General features: G+C 36.3%; 1 protein-coding gene across 1 annotated transcript; it reads left to right on the plus strand.

Annotated features, from left to right (window-relative positions):
* The first annotated feature begins 10,050 nt into the window (after window positions 1-10,050).
* On the plus strand, window positions 10,051-19,740 carry LOC121806003 (coatomer subunit beta'-2-like). Its single transcript, XM_042206064.1, has 24 exons — window positions 10,051-10,267; window positions 10,521-10,541; window positions 10,636-10,697; window positions 10,778-10,832; window positions 12,044-12,080; window positions 12,187-12,512; window positions 12,599-12,730; window positions 12,809-12,957; window positions 13,407-13,475; window positions 13,570-13,720; window positions 13,798-13,863; window positions 14,310-14,498; window positions 14,881-15,021; window positions 15,133-15,207; window positions 15,313-15,489; window positions 15,580-15,671; window positions 15,852-15,968; window positions 16,503-16,617; window positions 18,039-18,110; window positions 18,379-18,575; window positions 18,657-18,750; window positions 18,894-19,000; window positions 19,136-19,271; window positions 19,546-19,740. Exons 1-24 carry the CDS (start codon window positions 10,265-10,267, stop codon window positions 19,597-19,599), a joined length of 2,637 nt encoding a protein of 878 aa, XP_042061998.1. The 5' UTR covers window positions 10,051-10,264; the 3' UTR covers window positions 19,600-19,740.
* The last annotated feature ends 301 nt before the right edge of the window (window positions 19,741-20,041 follow it).

Here is a 20,041-nt window from a genome sequence, read left to right on the forward strand (position 1 = left end):
GATATATAACTATATGCATACAACATAAACTACTAATCTACTGAAAAAATAAAAGAAATGATGAATTAAACGAGCCAACACTCATTTCATCTAGTTGATCGTCTAGGAGCAATTCAACTAAACAAACAACAAATCTGGCCAAGAGACCTGAATTTAGCAAATTCAAGAAAAGTTGACTCGTGTATGATCCTTTGTGTCTGTCAGTCTTTAAATGTTGCTCCTTTGATTATTCATTTATTCTGGTGAAATGGGAAAATTTAGGCTAAAACCTTTAATCCATGTGCTTATCGTTTGGTTTTTATTCTTGAACTCCCATTTATATTCAAAGCCTAGAAAAATTGCTTTATTTTAAATTATCCAGACACACCGTGTCACCATGCAATGATATCATATGTATCCAAATTTTCTTAAAAAACCATCAACATGCTTCTACTATTCTTAAAATCGAAAAGAAATGAAAAGGAAATAAAACATCTTAAGAAGAGTATATGAATTAATTGTCAACACGCAAGAAAAATTCGAACAAAAAATCACTCGATTAAACAACAGTCAACATTGAATCAAAAAACTGTAGCTAAAATGGAATAAAATAAAATAAAATAAAATAAAATAAAATAAAATAAAATAAAATGATGCGTATTTGTTCTTATTTTCTTATGTCCAATTTTTTTTTTCTTCAATAGGGATTTTGGATAGAAGAGTACTAGTTTTTATTTATACATTGAATAATCATTCTCTCAAATTCGGGTTTATGTTAAAGCTTCTACTCTCAATCCTATAATAACTATATGGATATATATGAGAATTAGGGGTTAAATTTTAATTTGCCCAACGTAATCTGGATAACTTATGACCACCTCTTCATATTATTTGAAATTTTCACATTTTGGGACCATTATTTATCGTCATGATTAAAGGTATGGTGATAAAATAATATTTCAATTTCAAACCAACTATATAGTACTTGGAGATTCATTGACGACGTTGAAAGATAATTGACCTAACCTGAAAGTAGTCTACTACACAATCCACACTAGAGTTGCCACCCTACAAATTTCATTTAATCACTGAAATTTATTTTTTTCTAAAAAGTTACATACCAATTTATTTAATTATTTTAGTAGGCTCACACACACACACACGTAAACAAGTTGAGATTGTAACGCAGTTGGCAGCGCGGAGCTGTGGTGACCTTGAGGTCACGTTCAAATCCCACTACCTGCTGGGTGACTTTCGGCCTTAATCCGCAAACCTGGTCGAGCAGGAAGGTGGGATCGGAACACCTGTGGTCAAATTAAAAAAATTTAGAAGAAAAGAGATTTTGATCCTAATGCGTAGCCAAATATTGACATTTCAATTGTGGCGTCGTTTCACGCGTGGAGATTATATTTTCTTTTTTCAATTTATTTTCAATAATATAGTTGACCAGAGTTGATGGCACGACCACTATCATAGTCTAAGTCTAGATTTGTGAAAGAAGAACGCCACCCAAATCATGGTAGGGCACACAAAACACATGGAAAGATCAAGGAAAAACCGATCCTCCATTGACATTATCCGGCAACGGAATGATGGCCAGCTTGTCGGATTTTTAGGTGGATTGTATTCAAGCTCACTCAGTAAACAATGTCATTCACGAGAAATAATTTTTTAAAAACTCATCATAATTATGAAACTACGTTGTTTAGTATCTCAATTGAAATATAACGTCACATCCGGTCACCATTGCGGAGGGAGGACTGATTCCCCCTCCCCATCGCCTCTGCCCCATGACTGATACATCGGCTGGGCCGATATTCTCCTTCTTTTTTTTTATTTTATTCATTTTTTATCCATATACACCCTATTCCCTATCAATTATTCACATTTATCCCACTTCATTTTTATCTCACTCTACATTTTACTTCTCTTTAGTCACAATGTTTACAATATTTTTATCAATGTTTTAGTTTGTTTTTTTCAATATTTTTTTTAAATGTATAATGTTTTCTTTTTAATAAATTTGTTTTTTATTGAGTTAGTCTTTATTTCTTGTTATTTTATCATTTTATTTAACACTAACAATTACAAGTGAAAATATAAAATAATGATAATGTGGAAATGAGATATGCTCTGGGATGAGCCTGCTGACGTGCCAGGAAAAATGGAGATAGACTCTGAGATGGACTCTGGAGATAGACCACCATTGTGAATGCTCTTAAAGCGGTAATTCCTTAACTATTTATGAGTTGGGCCCACACCACATTTTATCTCGCCCCTCTTACCTATAAAACAACCAACACAACCCATAGTTTGAAAATAATTAGTACGTACTATTAGTAATTTAGTATAGGAAATGAAAGATCATTTGTTAGAATACGTTTTAATAATGTGTATTTGGAGAGATTAATAATGCTAAATATATAAGTTGTTAGAATCATGATTTTTGACCGACTTGATTTAGTTACACTCCCTAACTTGATGTCATATGTCTACTAATTATTTAATGGAGCACAGTCAAATTTAATCAATCCTAATCTTTAATAGCTCTTCAAATTTAATCAAATCATTAGTCTCGTATATAAATTTGTTTTGGGATGGATCCTCACATACTAATCTATGTAAAATTTAATAGGTAGTATCAAGTACTCCATTTTTTATAATGGGATGCATTTGTTCAATGATCATGTCACATCATACATATTATTGCCTCACAAAGCTTAATTAGTGCTGTGACTTAAATTATACGCGGTCCAAATCGACGAATAATTCTCACGTTGTTATTTAGGCCTCGTATTTCTGATTGTGACTATCGAGATAGTACAAGATTTTATAAAAAAAAATAATGTCCATTTATTATTTTTATTATTATTGTTATTTAATACGCGGCGAGTAGTGGATGCTTTTGAAGGCAAAACAGTAGATTCATATTTTGGAAAATCTGAATTATGTACCCACCATGGATGGATACAAAAATTGGTAGAGTCAAATGCCCACTTTTAATAATTTATTTTATTTAATGGTTTTTGTTAATCCTCAATTGTAATAACGTGTCACGCTGTAATAAGCAGCTCCTTTGTTTGAAACCCTGAACCATAAAATCACTTTATTTAGCCATTTTTGTTGTTCAATTGGCTAATCACCATCTAATAATAAATTCATTTCTGTCAGGCTGTGATCCCTGAATTCACACTGCAATTGCCACCTTTGTAACTTAAGAAAAAAAAGTTAGGTTGTAGTGAATAAAATTAGATGCCAAATTGGTCAAAGTGTAAATGAATTAATTTGTCTCTTTCGATTTAGTAGTTTATTAAATTAAGCATCTTAACTCTTGCATTGAATACTCCCTCTATCCCATAGAAATATGTCATATTTCCCTTTTAAGTCCATCTCATAGAAATAGTTCATATCCATTTATGGTAATCTTTTTCTCCTTTCTCTTTTACTTTATCATTTATGGGTCTTACCATCCACTACATAGCTTCAACTAATTTTTCTCATTCTCTCTTACTTTACCAAATTACGCATTAAAACACGTGTCAACCCTAAAGGGCCTATATTTATGGGGCGGAGCCTTAACTGAACCCGACGAAGCCTTTCGTCGTTCTCCCACGTCCGGCGCCCTTCACGAGGGTCGGCGGAATCTCCCGAAAACGGCTGTGCGCGAGTTCCTCTCGTCGGGCAGCTCGTTTCTGAGTTTTCTTGATCGTTAAGCAACAGCGATTAGGGCAAAAATATTCTTTGTTATTGATTGAATGAATTGATCACATTCCTCCCTATTTATAATACTAAGTCCTAACTTATCGAACAAGAAACAAATATATGTAAAGATATGCAAAACCCTAATAAATCTAAACTAATTAAATGAAGAAGGAACAAATCTAAACTAGACGAAGGAGGCTCGTATCAACTCTCCCCCGGTTAAAATCCACCTTGTCCTCAAGGTGGAAACCACGAAGCAACGATGATAGTTGAAAGCTTTGGCGATGCGTATCCTCCGGGATCAAACACATATCGAACAGTTGAATGTCTTCCCTCACACAGCAGCGCCATAAACATACACTCATACGTAGCATGCTCTAGTTCTGCGTTATCAATGCAAGCCCTCATGAGGGAGAGATCCATTGCGAACGTTTCCCCCACACCACAAAGCTTCTTGTTGATCAAATCATAATTCGAAGCATGACCTTTCAAGATAAGCCCCGTCTGTGCCATAGAAGATAAAACATTCTCAATCACCTCTCCATTGTTATATCTGCAAGCACCATCTAAACTCGAGCTGTAAGTACCCAAACCCGGCTTGATTCCTTTACCAATACAACCACTCTCCTCCTTATCTTCTAACCATGTCTCCTCCTTATCTTCTAACCATGTCTCCTCCTCTTCACCAATCTTCTCATCATCTTCATTACTTAGCTCTGGACCCGCCTTAATCAATTGCTTCTTGTTTTTGGCATGTTCCTGGTTGATTTCAATTTTGGACAGGTCGTCGTCTGAAGAAATGTCGTTGCTGTCGAAAAGCTTCAAACGATCCATTTCTGGGGGATTTCGTGGCGGTACGTGTGCTACCTCCATGTCTGCCAAATCCTCCGTCATATCCTTCTCCAAATCGACGTCATCCACATCCTCAGCTAGATTATCGTCATCAATATTCTCCTCAAACACATCATCTTCGTCCGCATAACATAGGAGACGATGGTTACACACGTGCCCCATTACCCCTTTTTCGGGGCAATTCCAACACAATCCCAAACGGGAACGCTCCGCCTTTTTCGCCCGAGAAACCCGAATTAAAGGGCGGCGCTGCTGCTCCGGAGCCCGTCCTGAACTCTCCTGTGACGGCCCCGTACCAGGTGTAGACCGAGTCGGAGGGTGTCTGCTGTAGGTCACCGTCGTGCCACGGTTTTCCCTGCTCTGCCACGGTCGACGAGGATCAGCGATCGGCTGGGGTTGAGGAGCCCTGCTTGCTTGAGGGTCAGCAAATTCCAATGTGTGAGCCATTGTTGCATTCGCGAAACTCTTCCTATCAAAACGGTGGAGCACATCTTCCAAAAATTCTTGCCACGTGACGAATTCAATATTTGCACAATAATTAAACACCCACTCCGAAGCCGGGGGGTCAAATAACATCACGGCGTAGTGTAAGCGTTGTGCGTCCGGCATCATCATATGATTAAAATAAAACTGGACCCGGGACACCCAATTGGTAGCGTCCGAGCCATCGAATCGTGGTGCAGCCATCTTGACCCTCTCGGGCCGATCGAACGGTGATTCGCGCGATGTGAACCGTTGGGGGGGGTCCCAACAGGACGGCGGGCGATCAAACGCTTGATTGAACCCGGTATGTCGCGAACGGCCTGAGTCAACCCCCGCTGGTTCCCAGCCACCCTGCGCGCGGCGCGGCCTGAGCCCACGGTCCCAAGGTCTCTTGCCTCTTACGTCAAACTCCTCGTACTCCTCCCACTCGCCCTGGCGCGACGGGGGCTCTACCTCGCGTGCGGAAGGCGCCTCCAGATTTTCAAATCGTCGATCCGTCTCATCCCTCCACACATCCAATTTGTCGAACCGATCCAACAGCCGGTCCAATTTATTATTAACAGGGTCCCTATGCTGGACGTCGTCCCCCTGTCTCGTCTCCAATTCCAAGTCCTCGAACGGTGGGTGACTGAATCCTCCAGCCTCACGGCGAAACGCCGGCTGACCACGTCGGAAAGGCCCCCACCCCGGCCTACCGTAGTTGTTATTGCGTCGCATTGAACTCTCAATGAGAGCACCAGATGTTAAGGCTCCCTTCCCTTAACTGAACCCGACGAAGCCTTTCGTCGTTCTCCCACGTCCGGCGCCCTTCACGAGGGTCGGCGGAATCTCCCGAAAACGGCTGTGCGCGAGTTCCTCTCGTCGGGCAGCTCGTTTCTGAGTTTTCTTGATCGTTAAGCAACAGCGATTAGGGCAAAAATATTCTTTGTTATTGATTGAATGAATTGATCACATTCCTCCCTATTTATAATACTAAGTCCTAACTTATCGAACAAGAAACAAATATATGTAAAGATATGCAAAACCCTAATAAATCTAAACTAATTAAATGAAGAAGGAACAAATCTAAACTAGACGAAGGAGGCTCGTATCAGTATATAGTACTATTATCACTCAAATTGCAACAAATATCTCAAGTTCACTTTAGCACAACCAATATGAACCCTCTCATTTTGGAACATCTTTTGAAAAAATCTTGTAAATGCAAGAATGTAATTAGGTGTTAGCATTGAGACAAGTTTACTACTACAAAATGATTGCACCAATAGTTTTATTTCTTTTGATATAACCAGAAAGGTTGAAAGTACAAAAATTTGTGAGTAAAGCAGTAAAAAATTTATTTAAAATAATAACAAAATCCAAAAACTTAAAAATACTCAAGACAACCAGTCAGCAACAACTTACCAGACAAAAATGATCACAAATAAACGAATAAGGCCAGAGTAACAAGTCAAAAAGAACTCAACTCTAATTCACCAGAGAAGACACGAACTATAGACATTAACAAGAAAATAAAGCAAAAATAAGAAAGTCACAAATTCTCATCCATTTATTGAGACCTATAAAAAAAATTCTAGACACCAACCTTTGATGCATATTTCTAATTCTCAATTATATATTCTCAATTTGCTGTACTATTACTTGATGCATTCTATTTCTAATTTTCTAGTAGTATTATATAAAAGCTAAACTTGTTGCATGAAAATAGTTGGGCATTTTATTTTGCACGAAACTTCCACATATATTTCAACTGAATCAGTTCCAAAATCAGACTTGCAAAATTCCCATAGTGTATGTCTCTATTAAATTATGTCATTTAAATTTTTTTAAAATAATTAATTAATGCATATTCCATTGTATTAGATGATGTCATAATTTTTTGATCATCATTATGTAGCTCTATATGCACATCGAAATTGCAATTTTTCGAGATATGCTCTAATCATAGATCATGGCGGGCCTATAAATCGCACAACAAAAGGAGAATGGTTGAGACTTGAGACAAAAAAAAGCTATAGTAGGGTCTTTATAAAATTTTCTGACAATACTTATGAAACTGACACCAGGACAGACGCAGAAATAAAAATGAGTAAGGGGCTAAATTTTCCAAAATTGTTTAAAAATAAACTTTTAAGTAATTTAGGATATTAATAGAGGCTTTTATATAATAATATGTACTTCATCTGTCCATGAAAAATAGTTTCATTTTGCTATTTTTAGATGTCCACAAAAAATAGTCATATTTCTAAAAATGAAAGTTTCTCTCTTATATTTTACCATTTTTCTCATCTCTCATGCTTTACCCATTTTTCTTCATATCCCTCTTGCTTTACCTTTTTTTTTTTTATCATTCTCTTCCTTATTTTACTAATTTATCATTATAACTTCGTATTAGATTCATTAGGAGCTAAACCCCACTTTACCCCACCTAGGTTCATCGATGTTGTATTGTCACGAGATGCTAAATAAGTTGAGTTTCCGCAATATCCCTATCAGATGTGTATCTAAAGTTTTGTAATTTGTATTGCAATCTTATCTTGAGACCTACCATTGAGAAGGTTATTGCAATCTTATCTTCAGAGACCAACCATTGGGAAGGTATGCACATGTTTTGCACAAAAAGAACAAGACTAAATGAAAAGATTCATAATGTGGGGTTGGTTTAAAATGCAAAATTTGATTGTTAAAGCAAGGCAGAATGCAAGTAGACTCTATACACCATAGTACAGTTCCATAAAGCAATAAAAAAATATATTAGAATATATGAATGGAGCCCATTTTTCTTTAGAATTACTTAGTGGAACAAGTTTATTCCAAAGAATATTCCATCCAATTCATGTATTGTGTTGCTTCCTTGATTGCAAATAATCAATGATGGTAAAAGTTGACCATACTTAATTGATTATAATCAATCTTACTACTATGATTTAGTTCACTAAATGAATCCACATTTGACAATTTCTCTCCACTAGACAGATTGTAGCTGCTACTTTTTAATTAGTTCCCACACTCTTAGGACCTCAAAGTTTGAAACATACTAACTTTTATTTTGAGTAAATCAATTATATGAATTTTTTAAAAAAAAACTAAGAAATTTTGTTGGCCTATACAAAAATGGATGACCATGGCCTAGTTGCAGTAATTTAACAATAATGAATAGCAAAAGCGCCGCAGAAATTGATATTTAACATACTTTAGTTTTTATATATTACATCAGAAAGCATAATATACCTAATTCAACATACTAAAACAACTAAAGAATTTATGAAGACCAATGCACTAGGGCAAGTGCACCCGTTTATTGAACTAATTAGTAAGTTGCGTTGGCACTTGTGATCATGTGTAAAATGTGGGAGTGATGAACCGACGACCTATTGATTAAACATAAAATATACACAATAATTAAGTAGGGTATATTATTGATGAATAGTTGATATGGGTGAAGGTCTATTCATGGAGATGATGGAGCTATGGTTAGTGATAAAGATGAAATTTGGTTCGCTTTGTGCTTACTTTTATTTTGTTTGGGTGAGTGGGGTGGGTGATGTAGGCAAGTTATGAAGGTCCCCCAAAACCACACTTCTTATTTTTGTATGGGAAAGTGCTCACTTATTTTTTTTTATTAATTGCTTATCTTAAATAAAGTGATGTTGGATCATAAACCGAAGGAAATTATTTATTTGTGTAGAAAATGAGTTCTGTTGGGGTCAGTTGAGCATTAGAAAAACTTGATAAACGTTGGGCATTTGAAATAGATATCGTCGGCTGGATAGTAGCTCATTTCACGGCGAAGACTGTTGGCGGTGAAACTGATCACATGCGGCCTTCCATGCAACATGTCGCTAAAGACCAGGGGCGGACGCATAAATATACATCGACAGGGGCTGAGATTTCTAATTTTTATTTCAATGTATATTTTTGGACAATTTTCATCATTTACAAGGGTTGTTATACAATAATTTACATTAAATATCAATAAATTTCACAAAAAAATAATAGAAAAATGTTTAAAAAATAAATTCATCAAGGGCTTTAGCCCCTAGTCATCTCTATTTGGGTCCGCCCATGCTAAAGACGCACGAGTGGCTGATGATGTTTATGTCGTTGCACGCGTGAATTACCTTGCATAACCGTTTCTAGCATTATGCCCCGTGGTTTTGGAGATGTGAAAGTACTCTTTAAACATATCAGAAATTTGAACAACCAAGAGGTGGCAGAGTGCTAATGTACATGAGTGTTGAAATGCTTCGCTGCATGTCCAAGTCATCGGAAAGTTCTGGATGTATTCATGTATTCATTGGCAGTCTAAAAAGGAATATAAAGGAGAAAAAAAATCAATTTCCACAAATTTTTAAAAAATAATACTAGTACAATTAAAATCTACCACAAATTTCAGCAATTTCACAAAATGTGTTGCAGTACATAATAATTTTCGTGTGTAGGCCTTGTAATGAATACCATGCCCAGGCCCAACATTTTAGTAGAGTAAATTCAGTACAAGTTAGGCCCAATTACGGATAGACATAATTTTCATTATAGGAGAATATAATTGCTTATAAGTAAATGTTCATAAATCGTCATATTTAGATGACACGACAGACATAATATTATTTGGATTATTTTATAGACTCGGTTGTTTTTATTGATAATTTTAATATACTCTATTTTTTTTGTATATTCCTTCACTTTGCTTGCATGCGATTATTCAAATCTTACATGTAATTAATCTTGGGTTATTGAAATAAAGGAAAAATATAGTAATATTATTCAAAGTTCAAACAATAATAAAAGTCACGAAACACGGTTATTTTGAGACTAACTTTTCAAGACTTATTAGCTAAGTGTCGATAGATGATGCAAACAAGCATATCCGAACCGTTCATCCTTATTGGTCACACTTATCAACGGCCACTATTACATTCGATTACTCAGCATTGACTTAAATCATGTTAAGGCAACGACGCCGTTTGCATATGTTTTCCATATAAATAGCCACATTCTGATATTCCTTTTAATTTAAAAAACAAAGTAAAATACGAAGAAACGTACGCAAAATTCACCTGCTTCTCTTCGATAGAAATTTTAACACTCTTTTGCTCTCTTGTTGGAGTGCAAAACCCCCATTCTCTCTCTACATTTTGCATACCTCTGCGCGCACTACTCATATCTTGATCGCAGCATTCGAGTGTGTGTAGCTCGGTGGATCTTGATCGATACGGTTTCCCTGCTGCCGAACTCAGTGTAGAAAATGGTGAGTGATTTTGCTTCTGTTGATTGATTTTACGCATGCGGCTGGTTATCAGATCTGGAATTTATTAATTTTTTGTGTCAATTTCGTGTTTCTGACACGCGAGAGAGATTCTGCATTTTGATTGCTTTGAATTTTATGATTTGTTTGGATTGGTTGCGGCTTGTTTGAGATCTGGAGCTGTTGCTATTGTTTGCTAACTCGAGTTTTTTTTATTGCTTGTTTTGGTGTTAAATTGTGTGGTCGTGTGCTGCAGCCGCTCAGACTAGAAATCAAGGTATTCAAGTTTACATTGATAATTTCATTTTCGGTTTTGTGACTTCTGTTAATGAGTGATTTGTCAATGCTGATAATTTGATGTATTCTATCAGAGGAAACTTGCACAAAGATCAGAAAGAGTAAAGTCTGTGGATCTACATCCAACAGAGCCATGGTATGCAGAGCCTTCACAACCAAGTTTCAAATAAAATATTGGCCGTTATGTTTTATCTATGATTTGTGGTGCGTCATCAGGATATTGGCGAGCCTGTATTCGGGGACTCTTTGCATCTGGGATTATCAGACCCAGGTATGATGAATGTGCAATTTCTATCCTATGGAAGATTTTAATCATATTGATCACAAGGACATTTATTAGATGCTTGTGCAATTCTGTGTGCTTTATCTTTTTGATGTTGAAATGGTAGAAGGATTAGCTAGATTATGGTACTGTCATCTTGTGCTGTACTGCTGTGATGAAATGCAGCTAATCTTTTATATCAGAAAATAAAAGTCCTTTGTATTGGATTTGTTCTTAGGTTTTAAAGTCTTATTATGATAAGACACTAGAATTTTTGTTTAGGAAAAGGACTCTTTTCACAAAGGGACCAGTAGTTCCCTGAAACACGATGACACCCTAGAAAAACATAAAACTGGAAAATATGTAAGCATCTGAAACCAAATAACCCTTGAATTCTTATGCGTTGAGATCCACCAAACCAAGCAAGTCCAAACTTTATTCTTTCCCATAACCCCTCGATAAATTCTTCTTGATCCTCAAAGATCTGCCTACTGATTTCCTGCCATGATGATCAATTGGTCTGGAAGAATAATCCCGTAATGCTTGAGTAGAAAAAAAAGTTCAACAGTTTGAGTGAATCTGGCAATAAAACAGTCTATGCCATAGTGTAAGGGAGAAAAAAGCTATGTAGAACATGATTTAGGTCTTCAGACCGATCACTTTGGTGAAATAAGAATATTTAAGATATGTTTTGTAACCCTTAATATGTAAGTAACTTTACCAAGGGCCAAGATTAATAAATATAAGAAGACCTGGACATTTTAGACACAGGAATCTTGTTAGATTTTTTATTGGGGTGAGATTGAGTTGAAAAGGATTTGTAGAGGACTTTCCAGACAGATCCTTGAATTACCTTGTAACGTATTCCTGGTGCTATAATCTATGAGTGGAACTTTCTTTTAATTTCTTTGTCAAGGAGAGCAATTTTTGCACTTCAAAGTCTTTATGGTCAGAAACGAGTGCAGATACCAAGAAACAGAAGAGTGAGGGGAACTATATGTCTTACCTTTTTCTGATATAATGACCTTCCTTGAAGGATGTTTTTTTTGTTACTTGCTCTTACTCTGAAAATGATGGCATGCGCATAATATAGTGTTTGTGTTCATTTGAATAAAGATTTGACATCTTATAAGCTATCTGATGACTTGTTATCTCAAGTTACCCTCTCTGACATTTTTACTCTTGAATATCATTCTAAAGCTTGACTTCTATTGCTGCAGACAATGGTTAAATCTTTTGAGGTTACTGAACAGCCAGGTGCATAATTTGAATATTTTGTGATTCTTTCTGATAAAGAAGTGATTAAATGACTTTTATACTGGTAAGAATCCTTCTTATGCTAATTCTTGAAAAAATGCTGCAGTTAGATCTGCTAAGTTTATAGCACGAAAACAGTGGGTGGTTGCTGGCTCTGATGACATGCACATACGTGTCTACAATTACAATACAATGGATAAGGTTAAAGTATTTGAGGCCCACACAGACTATATCAGGTGTGTGGCAGTTCATCCCACTCTCCCTTATGTGTTGTCATCCTCAGATGATATGCTCATAAAACTCTGGGACTGGGAAAAGGGGTGGTTATGCACTCAAATATTTGAGGGTCACTCCCACTATGTGATGCAAGTGACTTTTAATCCTAAAGATACCAATACTTTTGCCAGTGCATCTCTTGATCGCACCATTAAGGTATGAAATGGTTGTTTTTTTTTGTTTTTTTCTAAAGTTCGCCATTAACTTCATGTGATTCAACCAGGCTGTTTTTTTAAATGTAGATTTGGAACCTTGGCTCCCCTGATCCGAATTTCACTCTTGATGCTCACCTGAAAGGAGTCAACTGTGTTGATTATTTTACTGGTGGTGATAAACCTTATTTAATCACTGGCTCTGATGATCACACTGCTAAGGTTCTACTTTGTTTGCCTTTCTGCATCTGTCTTGAGATTGTATGTGCATAATCTAAATTATCTGGAGAACTTGTACAGGTTTGGGATTATCAGACAAAGAGTTGTGTCCAGACACTAGAAGGACACACGCATAATGTTTCGGCAGTTTGTTTCCACCCTGAACTCCCCATTATAATAACAGGTTCTGAGGATGGTACAGTTCGCATATGGCATTCCACCACATATAGGTGAGTTTTATATTTGTAGGCTCGGTTACACTAATTGAGTTTTTCCAAATCCTTCTTTCTCAAGTGGCCAGTTACATTCATTACTGCAAAAACCATATTATCAACTATTTTCTCTTAATTTTCTTGTACTAAATTTTAGTCTTTTTCATTTAACCGTTTGCTTCATCTATTGATTATCAGTTAGTAGGCTTGATTGTTAAAGTGTAAATCTCTCGGCATGTTGTTTTAAACGTTCTGTGCCTCAAATCAGATTTTTTCTTGGTAATATTGTATATTCATTTGTTGCATTTCCTTTCTATGACTACTCCTCAGAATTGAGGTGTGTGTATGTGCATGTATATCTATTGATTTATCTACAGTTGTTTATGTTTATAGGGCTTTCTTGTTTCTGCATAAGATTTTGGATGCACATTGATTGATGTCTCAAAAGTCATTTCACTATTTTGCAGACTTGAAAACACATTGAATTACGGTTTTGAAAGAGTTTGGGCTGTTAGTTACATGAGAGGATCAAGACGGTAAGTTTATTTTCACAGTTACTTGAGTAAGTGATGCATGCATTTATCTTTAATTTAAAGGGGGCACCTGAATTTGATGGTTTTAAATTTGCAGGGTTGTAATTGGCTATGATGAAGGAACCATAATGGTAAAGCTTGGTCGAGAAGTACCTGTTGCAAGCATGGACAACAGTGGGAAAATTATATGGTCTAAGCATAATGAGATCCAGACAGTCAACATTAAGAGTGTTGGGGCCGATTATGATGTATGCCACTTCTTGGCTAATTATATAGTTCTGGAGCCAGTTTATTATCTGAAATGACCTTAAATTTTCTGTCTCAGGTTGCTGATGGAGAGAGATTGCCTTTAGCTGTGAAGGAATTGGGAACCTGTGACCTTTATCCACAGGTTATTGTCCCTGATCTATAAGCGAATTCATGTCTCTTACTTTTATATTTATGGAGTATTCTGCTGTCTTCCACTTTATTTATTTTTGAGCGATGCTGTTACTTATTTTTGGCATAGTGTGATCGATATGCAAATGCAAGTCACAACTGCTATGTCATAGACACGTCTTTGTTATCGAGATGATCATCTTGATATTGTAGTGAGACTATCTCTGAGCTGGGGTTACTGTTCATTGAGTGCAGGGCTGTGTCAAACTTCTAATTTAAAAATTCTCTAAAGATCATTTCCATTATCACGTATCACTCGTGCTTGATGATTGAAAGGAAAGAGATGTCTCTTTTATCATTTTGATGGTCTTCTCTTAAAGAATTTGTTTTTCCCATTTTTCGTTACTGTTTGGCTATGATATTTTTGTATTAATCTTATTACCCATGTGATTTTTACAGAGTTTGAAACACAACCCTAATGGTAGGTTTGTTGTTGTATGCGGGGATGGTGAGTACATCATATACACAGCTTTGGCATGGAGAAACAAATCCTTTGGGTCAGCTTTGGAATTTGTTTGGTCCACAGAAGGAGAATATGCTGTTAGGGAAAGTACATCAAAGATTAAGATCTACACTAAAAATTTCCAGGTTGGTTTTGGTCTTCAATACTGTTCCTTTTTTTGGGGGGTGGGTGGGTTAGCACCAGAGATATTTGGTATTTGGTACTCCCTCCGCGCAAGGTAGATGTCACACTTGGGTGATCGCACAAGATTTTAGGATTTGTTAGTTTTATGTATTAAGTCGAGAGAGAAAATATATTTTTATATATTAATGTGATAGAGAACTTTTTCCCAAAAATGAAATGTGACACCTTTTGTTTTGTGGGACAAACTAAAAAGGAAAGTGTGGCATCTAACTTGGGACGGAATGATGTGCTTTTACATTCATCTCTTTCTGGAAATTTGTTACACCTCAGTAAGTTGTTGTAATTTACCTATTCAAATAATTGTTGGAATGATGCTTTTTTCAGGAGAAGAAAAGTATCCGCCCTACATTTTCGGCTGAGCACATCTATGGTGGCACTTTATTGGCAATTTGCTCAAATGATTTTATTTGTTTCTATGATTGGGCTGAATGCAGGTTGATCCGACGTATTGATGTCAATGTTAAGGTCAGGAAGTTATATCTACAATACATATATTAATCAGGTTACTGTTAGCACCAAATCCGTCATGTTCCGTACTTCTATGTAACTTTCATTTATTTTGGCAATCAATTTCAGAATCTTTACTGGGCTGATAGCGGTGATTTGGTGGCCATTGCTAGTGATTCGTCATTCTACATACTTAAGTATAATGTAAGCATATTATTATTGTTATCCTTGATGTCCTTATGAATTTGCTTCATGGAGTAGTTGTTTTAAAGATTTTTTCAGTGACTAAATCAGCTTGATCTATTGCAGCGGGATGTTGTTTCTGCTCATCTGGACAGTGGGAGATCGGTAGATGAACAAGGGGTGGAAGATGCTTTTGAGCTTCTTTATGAAATTAGTGAACGAGTACGAACTGGGCTCTGGGTTGGGGACTGTTTTATCTACAATAACTCCTCTTGGAGGCTTAATTACTGCGTTGGTGGTGAGGTATACTATAATGTTATGTAGTATTATACTTCAAATTACGAGAAGAAACACATATTTATGCCGTCTATGTTTATTTACATGCTATCGTAGGTGACAACAATGTTTCATCTAGACCGACCTATGTACCTGCTTGGGTATCTTGCTAATCAAAGTCGTGTTTTTCTCATCGACAAAGAATTTAAGTGAGTTCTTTACTCAATGTTCTGTAGCAAGTGTTTCATTTTGTTCTTTACATTGTGCAAGTGCATAATTTTGTTAAATTATTCTGTACAAACCTGAATCTTCTTACCCTTTAAGTGAGAAAGAGAGCCTTCTATCTTTGTTGTAGATTGCTCATATGTTATATGAATTCTCTTTTCCAGTGTTACTGGATATACCTTGCTGCTCAGCTTGATCGAGTACAAGACTCTTGTCATGAGGGGTGATCTGGAGAGGGCAAATAAGGTCCTATCATCAATTCCAAGGGAGCATCATAACAGGTCTGTAACATCTTTACTGACATGAAAACTGTCTTGATTTACTTACTTCCCACTACCATCATGCATAATTGTCATAAAGCATCATGTTTAAGATATAAAGATATGCATTCCACCATGATTCATTTGAGAGAATTAACCAGCTAGTTAAAACATTCTATTTAATTTATTATCTATCATCTCTTCTGTTTTTCTATAGATGTGAATGCTGTAAGCATAACTGTATCGCTTTATGAATAACAGACCAGAGTAAGATTCAAGAATTCAAGCATCAGCAGATTTTCTGATTTTAACTGATTCTGCTCAATATATCTAGGAGTTCTTCGATATTATGGGTTTCATCTCTAGATCAAGAATGCTGTACTACTATTCCTTATTCCATGGATCAGACTAGTGAGAATCTGAATATAGTGCGATAAAAATTATGAACAAGCTGTGTCAATGTTCTCATTTACTTAATCTTATTTGATACAAGGGCATAATTTCCTAGAAGTATCATCTACTTCATGTTTTAATATTAAATAATTTTGTCGACAGTGTGGCCCATTTCTTGGAATCACGAGGGATGGTAGAAGATGCCCTTGAAGTTGCTACGGATGTGGACTACAGATTTGAGTTAGCCATACAACTTGGCAAGCTCGAGATTGCAAAGGTAAATGGCGGCGACTTGTTTGGCTAGTCTATTAAAAATTAAATATGTGTGGAGAATATCTTAGTATCAGGTGTTTCTTGTAAGGTTCTATTGCTATAGAATAAGTGTCCTACATCAATTATGTATCCCTTGTAAGGTTCTTATTATAGAATAAGTGTCCCACATCAATTATGTATCCTAGTCAGGCTTAGTATCTTGTAATATATATATATATATATATATATATATATATATATATATATATATATATAGGTATTTTGTAACGTGATAATGAGCACTACTTTTCTCTAATATGTCTCTATACCTTCCTACATGTGTCTTTATTTTATTGTTATACATGGTTTTAGAGTGGATTTGAATCCGTCTCTAATTTAGTTTGTGAAAAAACAAAATTAGTGTCTCTGTTGCTCTACTATGACCTTCCTGTTCTGCTGCTCTACTCTGCCCATTCTATGACTCCGGATTATCTGCTTAGTGTTTTCTCTCTGTCCTATTGTTTTTATCATGTCTGGTTATAAATAATCTTCTATCGAGATGCCATCTACGAGGCTTGGTCTGCGGATGATTGCTCCGTCATGACTTGGTCCAGGTTTCTCAATAGCCTCGAATCATCTCCGGTCTATCCTATTCTGTTCTGCCGCTGATGCACTGTTAATAGCAGACTCCGCATGGTTTATGACACTGCTCTGAATTCATGCTCTAATGTTGAATAGAGATTCTAAATCCACTTTTTGGACTTTGCCCTAATTGCTCTGTCGACTTTGTCTGAATCTGGCTGCCTCTGGCGTCACAGTCTTGTCCTGCTGCCGTTGCTGCCAACTACTTCACGACTTTGCTCGGTTTATATTACAACTTCTGATTAGGTTTTTGGTTTCTTCAAATCTGTCTATAATGTCGAATTTAGATTCCAAACCTAATTTAGATCACTACCATATCAAATATTTCCAACTCGATTGCTGCTGCTACTACAACTACTACTACTGTTGCTGATGTCTTCACTAATCTGTTGGGGAAAACATTTCTCAGAACATTGTACCAAGCTGGACATGATCGATATATATGCTCCAACTAGAGGGGGATTGATGTGGAATAAGTATCCCACGTCTTTATGTATCCTAGTCAGGCTTAGTATCTTGTAGAAGTAATATATACAGTGCTTTGTACAGTGATAATTAGAACTACTACTTTTCTGTAATATCTCTATACTTCTCTACTTCTGTCTTTATTTTAATAAATACAGGTGCTTAGTACCTTGTAAGTTATATAGGTGCTTTGTATAGTGATAATAAGAACTACTACTTTTGTCTAATATGTCTCTATACTTTTCTACATGTGTCTATTTTATTGTTATACAGTTCTCATCTCTCTCATTTTTTTGGTACTGAAGTTGCCTCCTACCATTTTCCTATTGTTCCTTACAGGAAATAGCAACTGAAGCACAGAGTGAGTCTAAATGGAAACAATTGGGTGAATTAGCCATGTCTACTGGAAAGGTACTCTCTTGGTATCATGCTTTGAGTTTACACTGATTAAATATACTTTTCAAACACTTTAAGATCAGCTGATTTTGAAACTATGACATGGTTGTCATACACAAAACAGAGATATACTACATGTTCCTCTCACTAAACATGCTCTTTGACCATGTTAAATGAATTACAGTTTTGATATTTTCAAAATAATGTTTGTCGATTTCCTCTTACATTTTGATCACATTGACATGCTTGTAAAAATTTATGCTGCGTCTATTCTGCATGTCAGTTGGGGATGGCAGAAGAGTGCTTGAAGCAAGCTAATGACCTTAGTGGTTTATTGCTACTCTATTCATCTTTAGGCAATGCTGAGGGAATTAGTGAACTTGTCTCTCTTGCAAAAGAACATGGTAAATACAATGTTGCATTTCTTTGTCTGTTTATGTTGGGTAAATTGGAGGACTGCCTACAGCTGTTGATAGAGAGGTATGCCACTTTGCTAATCTTTTTCTGGTTAAGAGCATCTACTTAATTGTGTTCAATTGTAAATCGAAAAAATATTTGCAGCAATCGGATACCTGAAGCTGCATTGATGGCTCGGTCTTACCTTCCAAGTAAGGTGTCAGAAATTGTTGCTCTTTGGAGAAAGGACCTTAACAAGGTAATGGTGCTTACTGTATTTGAATTTCTGTGTTCTAGTTGTGGGGTTCAGATTAACGATGGATGTATTTCTGATTTCGAAGGATGAACTATATCTTGAGTATGTTGACATGGGTTTGGTTTTGGTTTATATATTATCCACAGATCAACCAGAAAGCTGCAGAATCACTTGCTGATCCTGAAGAATACCCAAATATGTTTGAGGATTGGCAAGTCGCACTTGCTGTTGAAGCTAAAGCTGCCGAGACTAGGTAGTTATTCAGTTTGTAATATCTGGATTCAGGATTGTACTTTCTGTTATGTGGTCTGTCTTTTCTTTCTTCAATTTCTAAAGTCCTGTTTTACTATTAGTTTTTAGTTAAACATGTTTACATTTGCATTTGTAGGGGCAATTTTCCTCCAGCAGCAGAATACATGCAACATGCCGATAGATCAACAGCAAGTCTTGTAGAAATCTTCAGAAACATGCAAATAGAAGAAGATGAGCACCTAGAAAATGGAGGCTTGGATTATGATGTAAAGGTTAACCTCTCCTTTGTGCTGGACTCTTCCTTTTTGTCTGTTAAATTACTTATTTGTATATGATACCGGAATCTACCTTTGTTTATGATACCTGCATAAGCTCTTGGAGGAGATTTTCTCAAAAACATTCTGTAATATGTGAATTACTGCCCGACGTTGAAGATAGAACTTACCAAAGTTACATTATCTTGTCAAATCTGTAGTGTGCACATCTTTCTTGCAAGGTCATTGGTACTGAGTGCTCATTATTTTCTGTTTCGTCGAATTTGTTTAGGATGGAGAACCAAATGGTGATTCGTTACAAGTGCCGGATGACACACCCAACTAGAGGGACATGGCGGGAGTCAAGAAGAGGCTGGTGTGGTGGATGCTGGCAGTACAGACAGTGCTGTACTTGTGAACGGAAATGAGGTGGAGGGAGATGGGGATGCGAGCAATGAAGGAAAACCCTCAGCCTAAAAGCCATTGGTTGGACCGGTGTGAAATACGTAGTTTTGTTTCTGGTGATTATTGGCATTCTTTTAGCTCCTTGCTGACTTCCATTTATGGTAATTTTGTATTCTCTGTTTTCTTATGTGCTCTGCTGCATCTATTTCATCTACCTCTAGAAATTGAGTTCAGCTAAATCAGTAGGAACTATTGAGCTCCAGGAAATTTTTTGACATGTAATTAGATTGTGACGAAATTCTTTTCCTGATGATATATAAGTTTAATAGTGTTACGCATTGTGTGTGAAGTTTAAAGACGATTTTTCATGATATGTAGGATAA

Source organism: Salvia splendens, chromosome 5, assembly GCF_004379255.2.
Source record: "Salvia splendens isolate huo1 chromosome 5, SspV2, whole genome shotgun sequence".
NCBI classification, from domain to species: Eukaryota; Viridiplantae; Streptophyta; class Magnoliopsida; order Lamiales; family Lamiaceae; genus Salvia; species Salvia splendens.